Here is a 16501-nt window from a genome sequence, read left to right on the forward strand (position 1 = left end):
ACTAGACTCTGACAATTTGCACTCATTCCTCAATCACTTAATACTTGTGCAAAAGGAGAACAGTGCTGTAATGAAGTTTGAACAAAGAAGTACCATTTTTATACGAAAATTGACTCATATACAAGCATTTGTACTCATCATTGGCATATTTAAGTAACTATACAGTTCAAAGTAAATGTATTATCACAGTACATATATGTCACCATATACAACCTTGAGATTCATTTTCCTGTGGGCATACTCAATAAATCTATAGAATAATAACCATAACAGAATCAATGAAAGACCTCACTAACTTGGGTGTTCAATGTGCAAAAGACAACAAGCTGTGTAAATACAAAAAGAAGGAAATAATAATAAAGAAAACAAGAAATATTGAGAACTTGAGATGAAAAGTCCTTGAAAGTGAGTCCATTGGTTGTGGAAATATTTCAAGATGGGGAAAGTGAAGCAGATTGAAGTTATCCCCTTTGGTAATGCATATTTCAAACGCTAATACCACTAAAAATCTACGCGTTAAAGGCCAATAATACTTGAGAATTAGTAAAATAACTGTCCAATAGTAAGTGTTGCCCCAGAATCCTTTGTCTGCTTTTTTATCTTGTCTTGATGTACTTGGTGACTTGGGTTTCCAGGCTGGAACAAAAAGGATGTACAAGGCTTCCTAGAGCTGTGTTCAGCCTGGGTGACTGCACTATGTCTGCACACGGTTTCTGTCACCTTATCACTTTGACTGTTACCTTTGCTGAACCTCCACACATAGGAAAGGCTGTACAGAGTATCTGCGCTCTGTTCTGTTAGCACACCATTTTAACCCTTTCCACGCTGCAAATTCCACACCTCCCATGGAGAGTGTCATGCCAAATGATCTGGCCTTTGAGTGATATGGACTATCAAAGTCGCCTGTTGCACTTAATTATGGGATTTTAAAAAATTAAGTGTAGCGCATGCATTGTAAATATCTGTTTTTGTATGGACTGGAGTAACACTGCAATCTTGTTGTTTTGAGCAATGACAATAAAGTTCTATTCTATTCTTTTCCTTTTGGAGCCTAGCATTGGGACTTGGATCAAGTTACCTTGGGAATGCCTCGTGTTGGGCACACTTGTGATAACCTGTGTTTTCCAGCCATGTGGTGAACTGGATATCTGGCAAGTCAGCCTACACCTTCCCATAGCCAAGAAAAAGACCGTGACCCCTTTGTAATTATTTGGTTTTCTGCATTGGTTGGCATCCATCTATCTTGAAGGATAATGGGCAATGATCATCATCATAAGCCTGGGCGGGAAGGTATGGAGATCCTGAGATGTCCAGTCGTCAAGATCCCCCTTTTGGCCTCACCATGTAAAGCTTTATGAAGCAATACGTTTGGCACCAGCTTGGCTGCAGGAGCTGCTGGAAGGATCCAGCTGCCTTAGGGGCACCACTCCAGATTTGCTGTCTGGTCCCTCCATCGTTTCCCAATAGTCGTGTCACCCCCCGAAACACCAACCTTTAACCTGTCCACAATTATCCATCACTCATAGATCCCATTATCCCCACTAACATCATCTATCTCACTGAAGTACCTGCACGTGAAGTCTTGGATACAACTGAAGTTGGGTTGCCCCAAGGTTTCTACGCTAGAGTTTACAGAGCACACCTGAGTTTTGAACTATATGTACACTGTGAAACCCTTCAATAGGTTGCAATACTCCATTGAATCAGAATCAGGATTATTATCACCGGCATGTGTCGTGAAATTTGTTAACTTAGCAGCAGCACTTCAGTACAATACATAATATAGAAGAAGAAGAACAATAATAATGATAAATAAGTAAATCAATTACAGTATACGTATATTGAATAGATTAAAAATTGTGCAAAAAAACCAGAAATATATTAAAAAAGTGAGGTGGTGTTCACAGGTTCACTGTCCATTTAGGAATCGGATGGCAGAGGGGAAGAACCTGTTCCTGAATTGCTGAGTGTGTGCCTTCATGCTTCTGTACCTCCTACCTGATGGTAACAGCGAGAAAAGGGCATGCTCTGGGTGCTGGAGGTCCTTAATAATAGATGCTGCCTTTCTGAGACACAGCTCCTTGAAGATGTCCTGGGTACTTTGTAGGCTAGTACCCAAGATGGAGCTAACTAGATTTACAACCTTCTGCAGCTTCTTTTGGTCCTGTGCAGTAGCCCCTCCATACCAGACAGTGATGCAGCCTGTCAGAATGCTCTTCACGGTACATCTATAGAAGTTTTTGAGTGTATTTGTTGACATGCCAAATCTTTTCAAACTGCTAATAAAGTATAGCTGCTGTCTTGCCTTCTTTATGACTACATCAATATGTTGGGACCAGGTTAGATCCTCAGAGATCTTGACACCCAGGAACTTGAAACTGCTCACTCTCTCCACTTCTGATCCCTCTATGAGAATTGGTATGTGTTCCTTCATCTTACCCTTCCTGAAGTCCACAATCAGCTCTTCCGTCTTACTGACATTGAGTGCCAGGTTGTTGCTGCGACACCACTCTACCAGTTGGCATATCTCGCTCCTGTATGCCCTCTCGTCTCCATCTGAGATTCTACCAACAATGGTTGTATCATCAGCAAATTTATAGATGGTATTTGAGCTATGCCTAGCCACACAGTCATGGGTATAGAGACAGTAGAGCAGTGGGCTAAGCACTCAGCCCTGAGGTGCATCAGTGTTGATACAGTATTTTGTACCAATTAACCTATCAGCTATATTGTCTTCATAGCCACAGGCAACATACTAGAAGTTACTGACCTCCCTTCTCTTGTTTGACTATAATTTCAGACCCTTCATAGAACATAGAACAGTAAAGCACAGTGCAGACCCTTTGGCCTTCGATGTTGTGCTGACCCTTTAACTTGCTCTCAGGCAGGGGTTCCCAACTTGGGGCCTGCAGGCCCCTTGGTTAACGGTAATGCTCCATGGCATAAAAAAAGTTGGGAACCCTTGCACTAAAGTCAATTCTAACCCTTTGCTCCAACATAACCCTCCATTTTTCTCTCGTCCATGTGCTTATCTAAGAGTCTCTTAAATGTCCCTAACGTATCTGCCCTCCACCACCAGCCCTGGTGGTGTGTTTCATGCACCTACCTCCCCGTATTTTTAAATAAAAGCTACCCCTGACTTCTCCCAGATACTTTCAAGATTCAAGATTGTTTACTGTCATTCTTTAGTACACAGAGTAAAGGAGAATGAAATGATTGTTGCTCTGGATCGGATGCAGCATATATTTAAAAAAAACAATAAGCATACAGAACACAATAAAATAACAAAATAATATAGTAAATATAAATATAAAAGCAATCTTATAAAATTCAATGTTGGGTAACTTTTGAGTGTGGCTGTATATACATAAGATTAGTTTATATGCATAAACTGATTGTATGTGGCTCCAAAAACCTTAAAATTGTGTCCCTTTATATTAGCCATACATTTAATCCTCAGTTTCATTTTGTTCCCTAGCCCTGTGCAAACTCTAGTTTTAATTAGATTTTATTTATTTATTGAGATACAGCGTCGAGTATATTCCGGCTCTTTGAGCCATGCCACTCAGCAACCTCCTAATCACGGGACAATTTACAATGGCCAATTAACCTACTGACCGGTACGTCTTTGGGCTGTGGGAGGAAACCAGAGCATCCGGAGGAAACCCGCGTTGTCACGGGAAGAACGTACAAGCTCCTTACAGATTGCAGCAGGAATTGAACTTGGAGTCGCGGATACTGTAAAACATTGTGCTAACCGCTACGTTACCGTGCTGCCCACTGCACAGACCGCACCGGCCAGTTTGCAGACTTGGCTGCCCGCTGTGAGTTTCGAATCTCAGCTAATCTGTGGAGAAATGCTTGTCATTAAGGGGAGGATTAACCTTTCTTAAGAAGAGATGTTCCCTTCACCATGCCCCCGTTCAACTTCAGAATGACCGGATACAAGACCTCACTGGAGATCGACAACCTTTGCAAAGGAATGCCAAACTCTCACTATAAAGGTGTAATGCTGACAAGCAAGGATTAAGATGTGTTCCAGGTGTGTTATTTGAGCTAGCTGTTAAGGATTTGATGGGGCAGTCTGGAGGTTTAGCAAGTTTGGTATTCCTGTTTTACCTTGTGCAGCTGAAACTGTTGATACTTGGTGTAGTTCTGCTAAGCAACACTTCCCATTTCTTCAGCATTTGGGAGGGAGATTGAAAATCTGGTTGAGTGGTGGCATGACAACAGTCTCTCACTCAGTGTCAGCAAAACCCAAGGGCTGATTGTACTCTACAGGAGGAAGATGCCAGAGGTCCATGAGCCAGTCGTCTTGAGGGGAGTGGAGGAGGAGAGTGCCAGTAGCTTTAAATTCCTTGGCATTAACCTATCAGAGGATCTGTCCTGGGACCAGCACATGAGTGTCTTCCCAAAGAAAGCGCGACAGTACTTTTACTTTCTTAGAAGTTTGTGTAGAGTTGGAATGTTACCGAAACCTTTGACAGACTTCTGAGGGGTTACATCACTGCCTGGTATGGAAACACCAATGTTTAGAATGGAAAAAGGTACAAAAAGTGGTTGAAAGAGCGCAGTCCATCATAGGCAAAGCCACCGGTGAGTACATGTACGAAGAGTGTTGCCATGAGAAAGCAGCACCCATTAACAAGGACCCCCACCATCCAGGCCATGCCCTCTTTTCCCTGCTACTACTGGGCAGAAGATGCAGACACTTTAGGTCCTACACCACCAGGTTCAGGTACCGTCATTACGCTACAATCATCAGATTCTTCAATTGGCATGGATAACTTCATTCACCGCTACTCTGAACTAATCCTGTGGCCTACAGACTCACTTTCAATGACTCTTCACAACTCATGTTCTCAGTATTATTTTTGTTTGCACTTTGGTTGTTTTTCAGTCTTTCTTTCTGTATAGTTTTTTTAGTAAAATTCTATTGTATTTCTTTTTTCCTATCAATGCCTGCAGAACATGAATTTTAAGGTAGTATGTGATAATAAATACATAATTTGATAATTTACCTTGAACTATTGGGTGTAATCAGTTCTCTGGGTTTTGCTTCACAGGGACCCTGGGGCTGAGGAGTCAGCTGTGAGAGTGGGATTCCTAACGTACCATAAGTTTCTACATTTCTACAACCTGAAAAGCTCGCTGACTCAGCCGCAGATGATAGTAATAACGGACATCTCCGATGTGACGACGCCAATGTTCGACGGGTTCCTGGTCAACGTGAGGGAATCCGCTGCACTTATCAACAAGTAAGAACTGGAAATTCATACAAGGAATAGCTGAAGTTAGCAAAATAATACCGTCAATGTCTTGGGTTTCCCTTGTTCTGAATTGGGTGCATTATCACTGACATCTGTCATGAAATTTGTGTGTCTTTAAGCTCCTGTACCTCCTCTCTGATGGTAGTAATGAGAAGAAGGTGTCCTGGATGGTGAGGGTTGTTAACAATGGATACCGCCACCTTTAGCCATTGTTGTTGAAGATGTCCCCGATGATGGGGAGCCTAGTGCCCGTGATGGAGTTGGCTGAGCTTACAATCCTCTGTGGTTTTTCCGACCCGATGCGTTGGTATCTCTGTACCAGACGGTGATGCAACCAGTCAGAATGCTCTCTGTGGTACATCTGTACAAATTTGCTAGTCTTTGGTGACGTACCCAATCTCCATAAACTCCAAATGAGGTATTAATTCATGTAGCCATACAGTGTGGAGTATTCCCTTCTGGCCTCTCAAGCCACGCTGCCCCAGTAACCCCTGACAAACCAGAATTAACCCTAATCTAATCACGGGACAATATACAATGACCAGTTAACCCACTCGGTACATCGTTGGACTGTGTGAGGAAACCAGAGTGCCAGGGGGAAATGGACGCATTCCAACGGGAGGATGTACAGACTCGCTACAGAATGGCCCTGGAATTGAACTCTGAGCCCCGGAATGCATTAGTATCATGCTAATAAAGCCATTGACATGTCTTCTTCATAATTGCATGAATATGTTGAGCCCAGGGTAGATGTTAATACCCAGGAGCGTAAAGCTGTTTACCTTTTTCACTGCTGACCCCTTGATTCCACAGCCTATGGCCTCACTTTCAAGGGCTCCACAAGTCATGTTCTTGGTTTTACTGTATTTACATTTTGCCTTTCTTTTGCATATTAGCTGCTTGTCAGTCTTTGTGTGTAACCTTTTTCATTGATTCCCTCATAAATCTTTATTTTCCTGTAAATGCCTGCAAGAAAATGGTGCCACGGTAGTGTAGCGGTGACGGTGACGCTGTGACAGCTCGGGGTGTTGGAGACTAGAGTTCAACCCTAGCGCCGTCTGTAAGGAGTCTCTGTCTGTCCTTCCCGTGGAATGTGTAGGTTTTCTCTGAGTCCTCCGGTTTCTTCCCACAGTCCAAAGACGTACTGGGTGGGTTAATTGGTGATCGTAAATTGTCCCGTGGTTAGGTTAGGGTTAAATGGGGGCTGTCAGGTGTTGCTAGGGTGGTGTGCCTTGGAAGGTCTGAAGGGCCTACTCTGTACTGTATGCTAAATAAATAGCAAATCTCAAGGTAATATCTGCTGACATGTACATGCTTTGATAGTTTACTCTGACTTTATAACTATGCCCTCTTTTTGGACATTTGGAGAGTATCTCCACCACTTGGGTCCCGTTGTATCATTTGGCAGTAGAGATCACCAAGTGACCTGCCAACTTCATTTCTTTCCTCACTTTCTCAATGCAAATAGGATCTTCCTCGCCCTGAAACTGCGTGAAGGGACCACCTGTAACATTCAGAGTGTTTAATGGGTGTTTTCTTTACTCCTTTGGTTCCAGACTGTTGGATAGGATCCCATTGCTGTTCGTGGACAGTGCTGAGGAGGAGGTTCTCTTTGGCCCAGTCATCCAGGCAGGCCTGGAGGCTCTGAAGGTAATAAGATGGCGGGTTTGAATGTGGACCTTGAACGTCAGGCAAATCAGCATGATAGTTAGCTTTCACTTTTCGGTTTCTTGACAACCTGATATGTTGCAAACAACAGTCTGCACCACAAATTTCCCATTGCTCCTGTTCTGATCTTACCCAATTGGCATTTGCGCTTGGGTTGCTTTGCATGATTGGACAGTAGAGGTCTCCCAGTGACTTAGCCAATTTTCTCTCCCCACTTCCCCATACCAAACTTTTTTTCCTAACCAAAAGCACCAAAAGCTGTCAGTTCCCATGGTCTCCGTGGCAATCTTGGTGTACGCAAGTTATAATGATTTTCTTCAAAAGAATGTTAGCTCTAGGATGGTGGTGAATATTGGTAGCGTGGGTTGAGGCGTTTGATGTTGTGGTGTTTGCCGAGCTTGGCCATTAGCTTGCAGACATTTCACCACCCGTCGAGGTGACATCCTCAGTGCGCATTTGTTGGTGTTCCGCTCTGGGAGTGCTTGCGTTTATATAGGCCCCCATTCACTTGCTTTGGTCCTGATCAGTTGACCTTTGAGCCAAAGAAACGTGAGCCAATGGAATTCAAAGGTTAATTGAAGGGGAAAGCCAATCAGGACCAAGGTGTGCAAATTCTAGCACTCCCAGAGTGAAACAGCCCTCAAATGGTGATGAAATGTCTACAAGCTTGGTGACCACCACAACATCAAACATTAGCTCTACTTTGCTGACTAAAGATAGGATTGGATTCCATAACTTCAGGAAGAAGCTGTTCCTGAATCACTGTGTGTGTGCTTCCAGTTTCTGTGCCTCCTTCTGGATGGTAACAATGAGTAGAGGGCATGTCCTGGGTGATGAGGGTCCATAATAATGGACGCTGCCTTTATGAGGCACCGCGTCTTGAAGATGTCTTGGATACCATGGAGGCTAGTACCCATGATGGAGCTTACAACTTTCTATAGCTTCTTACGATCCTGTGCAGTAGTCCCCTCATACTAGATGGTGATGCAGCCTGTCAGAATGCTCTCCAAGGTACATCTGTAGAAGTTTTCAAGTGTTTTAGGTGACAAGCCAAGACTCTTCAAACTCCTAATGAAAAATAGCTGCTGTCTTGCCTTCTTTATAGCTGCATTGATATGTTGGGTCCAGGTTAAGTCCTCAGAGGTACTGGAAATTGTTCAATCTCTCCATTTCTGATCCCTCTAAATCGAAATGTATATTGAAACGTACTGTTTGTGTCAAATCAAATCAGCGAGGATTACTTTAAAATAGTTTTCAGTCCACCTATCCTATAACTATTACTGAGTAAAGTCTTCACCTTCTCATCGAAGTGATCCATCTCAATATGCCCATTGTAATGTGCCAATTTAAATCTGAAATTAAACGTTTTAGATCTTAGAATCAAAGCAGAAAATGGCAGAAACACTCAAAATAAATGACAGGCTTCCGCCTGAAATGTTCACTGTTTCTCCCTGCACAGATGCTGCCTGACTGGCTGAGTTTTTCTGCCATTTTCTGCTTTTACTTTAAATTTCCAGCATTGTTTTGCATTTCAATTCAGTGACAGAGTCTCTGTGAGGGCATTAACTAGGATGTGGGAGTTTGAAAACACTGTCCAATGAACACGAATGAAGACACCAGCTCTTTTTTTGTAATTTTTTTTATTGAAGTTCATCATCAAACAAGTTTCCATAAGATGTATTTCAGATACTGTACATATATATCATATAATCATATTTGCCACAAGTCTCCACATAATATTTATCTGAGGTATACACCTATAGAAAAGAGAGGAAAGAAAGAACAAGCAAAAAGAGAAAGCTATGTACAAGTAGGGAGTGATCTGTTTTTTACAACATATTCATTGATTTGTGATGTGACACCAAGCAAAGCTATTGGACGATTGATGCTAATGAGAGCGATAAGAAAGACAATGGAGAAACATTCAAAATGCTAATAAGAGAGAAAAGAGGGATTAACGGAAAAGAAACACAATTCAGAATATTGACAGACCGGTTGCTTTGAACCTGAACTGTTTGAAGTTTGATGGACAGGTGATACCCCAGCAGGGGGATAAAAAGAGCAGGTTTGCTAAGGCACGCAACACACCACGAGACCATGAGACCCTGAGACCCTGGAAAGAGCAGTATACCCCCACAAGTGGTGGGAGTTTGGAGGTCTGGTTCGCGGGAACCGACCAGAGGTTCACAGGGTGTAAAGGTACGATCGGTGGGAACCTGGGGTGTGTGTCCGCCCTTGCCTGGGTGCCGGGTTCACCGCGGAAGAACGATCGTATCCAGAACGGAGGGGTCACAGTCGGTGACCACAGCGGGGATTAGAAGACGTGAAAGGGTCTGCCCAAAACCAACAGCGAAGACATCAAAGGTCTGCCTGAACCAAATTGCATCTCTCTCTCTCTCCAACGGTACAACAACAGCGATTACTGTGAACTGCACTAAACTGAACTGAACTCTGCTTCACTTAAGACAGATCATTTTACCCCTAGACTGCGATAGAGCTTGGTTGATTCCTATTACCCTATTTCTGTGTATATGTGTGTATTATCATTGCTAACCTGTTACATCGATATCCTTATGATTAGAGTACTGTATTACTTATGTCTTTAATAAAACTTTATTAGTTTTTAGTAATCCAGACTCCAACGAGCGTTCCATTTCTGCTGGTTTGGCAACCCAGTTACGGGGTACGTAACAGTGAGAATAAAATCAGGCCTATGAGGTGTTATGTAGTTGAACCATTTTTCCCAGTATGAATCAAATTGTTCCAACTTATGATTAACAGATGCTGTTATCTTCTCCATTTTGTAAATGTTCATTGTAATTTCCATCCATGCATTTAAAGTTGGGTTTTCCTGTGATAACCATTTCCTGGTAAGGGTCTTTTTACAAGCCACCAGCAGTATATTCATTAAATATTTATCTCTTTTCAACCATTCTTGAGGTACATACCCAAAATATATGGTCTTACTTTCTAAGGGTATTTCACATTTAAAAATGTCTTGTAGGGCATTGTGTATCCCACTCCAATAGTCTTTGATAATGGGGCAATCCCAGAAAATACATTAATGGTTTGCATTTTGATTTCCACCATTTAAGATGGCAAATCTTGACCAAATTTTGTAAGAACAGTTTTGGGAGACGGCTGCTTCTGTCTGCAGTGCTGTCAGCTGTCCAGCTCCTTCAGTGTACAGGAACAAGAATGCCCCTAAGCAGCCTATCCAGGGCACCAGGAGAATCACTTAGCTCCTTCACTGTGCTAACAACATAGATGTGGGTGAGCAAGCTTGCCCAGCCAGAGGAAGATTTGCCTCAGCTGTGATCAGCACCAAGGGCTGGCCATCAAGGGAACAGAATCTGCTCTTCTGATTTAGGGCAAGTCTGCTTTCAAGCATGGCCTGGATATAGTGAAGGGCACTTCCCTGACCCTCTACCAGATTTTCATTTTTAGATTTGCCTTCTACTGGACTTTCTTAGACCGCCTACTAAATTGTAGATAAACTAGGACGAAGGGGAACAAGGTTCAGGAGATGAAAGTAGCTTAACCCAAGCAATGATAACAAGTAGAATGTTTAAGGCTGAGAAGAAGAATGAAAGGTTGCAGGGTCCTCCATACAGGGCCACAAACATTCCTTCAAAGTGAGGCAACACTTCACCTGTGAACCTGCTGGGGTCGTCTATTGTGTCTGGTGCTCCTGATGCAGCCTCCCCTACATTGGTGAGACCCCTAAATTGGGGGACCGCTTCGTCGAGCACCTCTGCACCATCCGTCACAAGTGGCACCTCCTGGGTGACCAAACATTTTAATTCTAATTCCTGTTCACACTGACATATCGGTCCATGGACTCCTCTTGTGCCAAAATGAGGCCACACTCAGGGTGGAGGAGCAACACCTTATATTCTGTCTGGGGAGCCTCCAACCTGATGGCATGAATATCAATTTCTCCTTCTGGTAAATAAATCTTCTCAGCTACCTATTACTTCTGCCTGGGGCCCCTCCTCCTTCCCTTTCTCCTATGGTCCACTCTCTACTCCTATCAGATTCCTTCCTCTCCAGCTCCTGACCTTTCCCACCCACCTGGCTTCACCTATGACCTAGCTAGCCTCCGTCTCTCCTTTTTATTCTGGCATCTTCCCCTTCCTTTCCAATCCTGATGAAGAGTCTAGGCCCAAAACATCAACTGTTTATTCTTTTCCGTGGATGCTGCCTGACCTGCTGTGTTTCCCCAGCATCTTGTGTGTGTTTCTTTGGACTTCCAACATCTGCAGACTTTCTTGTGTTTATGATTTGCTATTAACGCTGTCTTTCTCTTCATTCCACCAGGCTGCTCATTGCTTCGGCAAACTCTTCATCTTCCACACATCGCTGCCCACCGTGGCCATCCCAGGTCCTGTGAGAAACCGCAACCCCAACAAGGAACAGGTACTGGCGGGGGGAGAGGGTGTGGGAGTACCTCCTTCGCAACCACACCTGTTGGTCAGCACCTCGATGGTCACCAGTGTAGAGAAGGGTTAATGATCAGGCTAATTCTGGCTCTGCACTAGGGTGTCAGTGGGATGTATTGTAATGCCCACTGAGAGGAACTTTCTCCAAGATAATTCCTATTAAATGTGTTCCTCCTTTTCAACATGGAAGGTTTCGAATCCTGCTTTGTGGCACAGCAAGAAATAATGTTCTCGCTGTCTTCATCTGTGCAACCTCCTCTAGCCCCTGCGATCTTTAAATTCTAAATTCCCCTTTCTCATCCTCAATCCCCGCTAAAGGTAGTGGTTAGCACAATGCTATTGCAGTGTCAATACAGGTTCAATTCTGCTGCTACTTGTAAGAAATTTGTACATTTACCCCATAATCGTGCGTGTGAGAAGTTTTCCCTTTGTGCTCTGGTTTCCTCTCACATTCCAGGTTAGTGTTTACTTTCTGATCCACAGGGTTCTTCTGGGAAGCAGTCTTAATTCCAAGATTTCATTTTATTTTAGAGTACAAATAAACGTGCAAATACCAAGCAGACAAAATAAAGAGCTGAGAAATGATGCTCAGGGGTATATAGGTGCAAAGACAAAAGGAATAAAGAAGCCAAGATGGTGCCTGTGAAAAACCCATCACTTTTATAGATAACTTAAGAGAATTCCCTTACATAGAGAATAAACTCGTTAATAGTCTACATAATGAAAACAATTGCGTCATGTGGGTAATGTGCTAATACTTAGCTGATGAAAAATGAGAAAGGTGGTAAACCGTTAGTTTAGCTGCTATACCGCTTTCTGCCAGTGAGTGGGGATGAACCACCACATAATGTGAAAAATACATGACTGATTAAAAAGTATCATTTAAAAAAAAAGCGGTTTCCAACATAAGTTAATTGGTTACATGGATGTAATTGAGCGACATGGGCTTGTTGGGCTGGAAGGGTCTACTACCATGCTGTATCTCCAAATGTAGGTTGGCAGGATGGGGATACGTCTCTACCAATGGAGGTGTAAGGCGCTCCTTCCCTCTGCTAGCTGCAGGTCACCCTTGGGCAAAGTGTAACTCCTGCTTAAACCCCCCCCCCCACCTTTGATCAGGGTCACGTGAAGCCATGGGGGCAGGTGGTGGATGGTCATATGAGCAGCTGTTGCATAGCACAAGTCCTGGTTATGTGACCACTGATGCCAGGCAGACAATCTCTGAAGAGTATTGAAAAGTTCTGGGGTCACCTGTCTTGTAAAGACACTGCCCAGAAGAAGGCAATGGCAAACTATTTCTGTAGAAAAATTAGCCAAGAATAATCATAGTCTTGGAAAGACCATGATCGCCCACATCATATGACACAGCACATAAAGAATGAACTACATCCCACACAAGGATATATCACTTAGCCCTTAAGTGCCAGTGGAATGCCAGTATTTGTGGGAAGGATGTGGGATGGGTGTGAATAAGAGCTAAGAATCTTGCTGCCAACTATGTTTTGAACACTAGAAATTTTTATCTTTTGTATTTTGTAGTGAAAAGCACAGGGTAACTGGGTAAGCAATTTCTAAATCAAGTGGCGGATAGTTTATTTCCTTCCACAATCTCGTCAAGGCCTCCATCCCTTGAAGCCAGAAGCAGGCAATGTGCTGCTTCACACCAGGAGTCGAGAGCTGAGCCGAGAGGGCGAGGCAGTACTGGACAGAGCAAAAAGCGTCACTTCACCTCACAGTTTCTTCCCGCTGGCTTGGCCGTGGGCAGGGCAGAGTGTTTCATTGTGCACTGAAGTGTTGTAAGTGAATTAGTTCTGAGATTATATGTGCCTGCTGTGTCAGTCCTCATTCCAGCCTCGAAGCAGCTACTACCTGACGCTGGCCAAGCGGTGTGTGCAGCAGGGCTGCAGCACGGACCTCTTCATCTTCTCCGACCAGTGCGTAGACTTGGCCTCCCTGGCTCTGGTGACCTTCAAGACTGGGGGAAACCTCTACAGCTACAGCAACTTTAAGGTTATGTCACTCTTAATCGGGCAACTTTAGCTCACTGCAGGTGTATTCTCAGTTTTCCTCAGATCTGTAATTAGGACCCTGTTTGCTGACTCAGGAGTTCATAGCCTCAAGTCCAACTCTAGAAAGATATAAAACCTTAAGATCCACTACTGACTCAGGTGAATATAAAAGATGCTACAGAATTCCCATTTCCCTTCCGACATGTCGGTCCAAGGCCTCCTCTTGTGCCGAGGTGAGGCCACCCTTGGTGTAGAAGAGCAACACCTTACATTCTGTCTGGGTAGCCTCCAACCTGATGGCGTGAATATTGATTTCTCCTTCTGGTAAATATTTTTTCCTCCCTCTCACCTCTTCTTCTATTCCCCACTCTGGCCTTTTACCTCTACTCACCTGCTTATCACTTCCCCTGGGTCCTTTCCTCTTTCCCTTTCTCCTGTGGCCCACTCTCCTCTCCTATCAGATTCCTTCCTCTCCAGCCCTTTATCTTTCCCTCCACCTATCACCTTCTAGCTATCCTTCTTCCCCTCCCCTCTCCTTTTTATTCTGGCGTCTTCCCCTCCCTTCTCAGCCCTGAAGAAGAGTCTCAACCTAAAATGCTGACTGTTTGCTCTTTCCCATAGATGCTGCCTGACCTGCTGAGTTCCTCCAGCATTTTGCCTGAGTTGCTTTGCAGACTTTCTTGTGTTTATGATGTGTTACAGAATGTTTATTAAGAAGAATGGGGAGAATCTCCTATGTCCTTGGCTGGTTTTATATCAAATCATGATTCCAATACATTATGTTTTCTTTATTTCACTGCACGGTAAATGGTTGACACTATTTCCCATGATAAGGTGGTCATCGCAATTCAAGAGATATAAAGAAGCTAATTCTGAGGTGCTCAGAAAGAAAGGATTTTTTTTACAAAACTACAGAAGCTTATTCAAACACAAAATGTACGCAATAATCAGGGATTTTCAAAACTATTTACGGGCACTCAGTTCCTGGGGGTGGGGAAGGTGGCTTCTGTTTTCAGAACTCTGTGCCCATCGTGACCGCACGCTTCCTCTTCAAGGTCACCTGGGCACGATCGTAATCCTGGAAGAGGGGCAAGCAGTTGGCTTGGGCAGAGCCCTTGACTGTCAGCTGCCTGGACATCTTGGCCAGGCCCAGGAGCAAGCTCACCACTAGATCCACCAAGCGAGCACTTCCCCACACCCCGCCCCCCCAAATACTACAATGTTAGATTAGATTAGATTATGAGGACACAGTCCTCTTTTATTGTCATTTAGTAATGCATGCATTAAAAAATGATACAATATTCCTCCGGTGTGATACCACAGAAACACAAGACAGACCAAGACTGAAAAACTAACAAAATCCACATAATTATAACATATAGTTACAACAGTGCAACAATACCATAACTTGATGAAGAACAGGCCATGGCACAGTAAAAAAGTTCAAAGTCTCTCGAAAGTCCCACATCTCACACAGACGGGAGAAGGAGGAAAACTCTCCCTATCCCTATGTCACTCTGCCCCCTCCCCCAGCTGCCCACCTCCTCCCTCTTGGTTCCACCTCCTTCTACTACCCTTTGTTTTCCCCTATTCTTTCTTCACCTTTCCTGCCTATCCCCTCCCTGCCTCCCTTCCCCCACCCCTTTATCTTTCTGCTTTCTGGTTTTTCTCCTGGAACCTACCAGCCTTCTCCTTCCCACCCTCCCCCCACCTTCTTTATAGGGCTTCTGCCCCTTCCCCCTACAGTCCTGACGAAGAGTTCCGGCCCGAAACATCGACCGATCTTTTCCATTGATGCTGCCCGACCTGCTGAGTTCCTCCAGCGTGTTGTGAGTGTTGCTTTGACCCCAGCATCTGCAGATAATTTTGTGGAAAACTCTCCCTGCCGTGCCCGACCACAGTCCGACTCTGAGTCGTCCGAAAACTTCGAGCTCCGATGAGCCCTCCGACACCGAGTACCGAGCATCTTCTTACATGACTTTAAAATGTCCTAACGCAGAAGTATTATTCTGGTGCATCATTGTTGATGTGAAATGTTACCGTTTTATAGATGATTGTAGTTAGTGAGGTGCAGTCGTTGCTGAAGTCCAGTCATACACGAGAGAGAAAGCGGAAACAGATCCAGGTGTCTGTTCCAACATTCTTTAAGGTTTTTTTTAACCTCAGTACCAATAACTCTGTAAAGATTAAAAATGTAAGTATAAAGGAAAATTCCCAAATAAGACATTGGAGCAGAATTAGGCCATTTGGCCCATCGAGTCTGTTCCATCATGGTTGATTTATTATCCCTCAGCCCCATCCTCCTATCTTCTACCCATAACCTGCTTTAAAAATACTCGTTGACTTGGCCTCCACAGCCACTGTGGCAATGAATCCCACCGATTCACCACCCTCCGGCTAAAGAAATTCCTCCTCATCTCTCTTCTGAGGCTGTGCCCTGTGGTCCTGGACACCACCAGTATTGGAAACATTCTCTCCACTTCCACACTGTCTAGGTCTTTCAATATTCACTAGGTTTCAATGACACTCCCTTCCCGCCCCCCCCCCCCACCCCACACACTGATTCTTATAAACTCCAGTGAGTACAAACCCAGAGCTATCAAAAGTTCCTTATTCATTCGTTAACCCTCTCATTCCCGGGATCATTCTCATGTACTTTCTCCGGACCCTCTCAAATGCCAGCACAATGTTGAAAGGGTTGGACAGAGTAGATGTGGAAAGGTTGTTTCCCTTGGTGGGTGAGTCCAGGACAAGAGGCCATAGTCTTAGAATTAGAGGGTACCCAGTTAAAGCAGAGATGAGGAGAAATTTTTTTAGCCAGAGGGTTTGTGGAATTCGTTGCCACATACAGCTGTGGAGGCCCGATCATTGAGGGTGTTTAAGGAGGAGATTGACAGGTATCTAATTAGTCAGGCTATCAAGGGACATGGGGAAAAAGCCGGAAATTGGAACTAGATGGGTGAATAGTTTAATTCATGGGGGAGCTGCGGAGCAGACTCGATGGGCTGAATGGCCTACTTCTGCTCCTTTGTCTTGTGATCCTGTGATCCGTTCCTAGACAAGGGGTCCAAAGCTGCTCACAAGCACAAAAACGAAAGTGTTGACGTGCAGC

General features: G+C 44.1%; 1 protein-coding gene across 2 annotated transcripts in view; it reads left to right on the top strand.

Annotated features, from left to right (window-relative positions):
- Positions 1 to 16501, top strand: part of LOC134351038 (protein transport protein Sec24C-like) — an 80190-nt gene that overhangs the window by 39557 nt on the left and 24132 nt on the right. For both annotated transcript variants that reach the window (XM_063057029.1, XM_063057028.1), the window contains 4 exons: positions 5067 to 5258; positions 6827 to 6920; positions 11259 to 11357; positions 13220 to 13390. In XM_063057029.1, the coding sequence (XP_062913099.1) occupies positions 5067 to 5258; positions 6827 to 6920; positions 11259 to 11357; positions 13220 to 13390 (556 nt within the window). The remainder of the gene's footprint in view (positions 1 to 5066; positions 5259 to 6826; positions 6921 to 11258; positions 11358 to 13219; positions 13391 to 16501) is intronic.

Source organism: Mobula hypostoma, chromosome 8 (assembly GCF_963921235.1).
Source record: "Mobula hypostoma chromosome 8, sMobHyp1.1, whole genome shotgun sequence".
NCBI lineage: Eukaryota > Metazoa > Chordata > Chondrichthyes > Myliobatiformes > Myliobatidae > Mobula > Mobula hypostoma.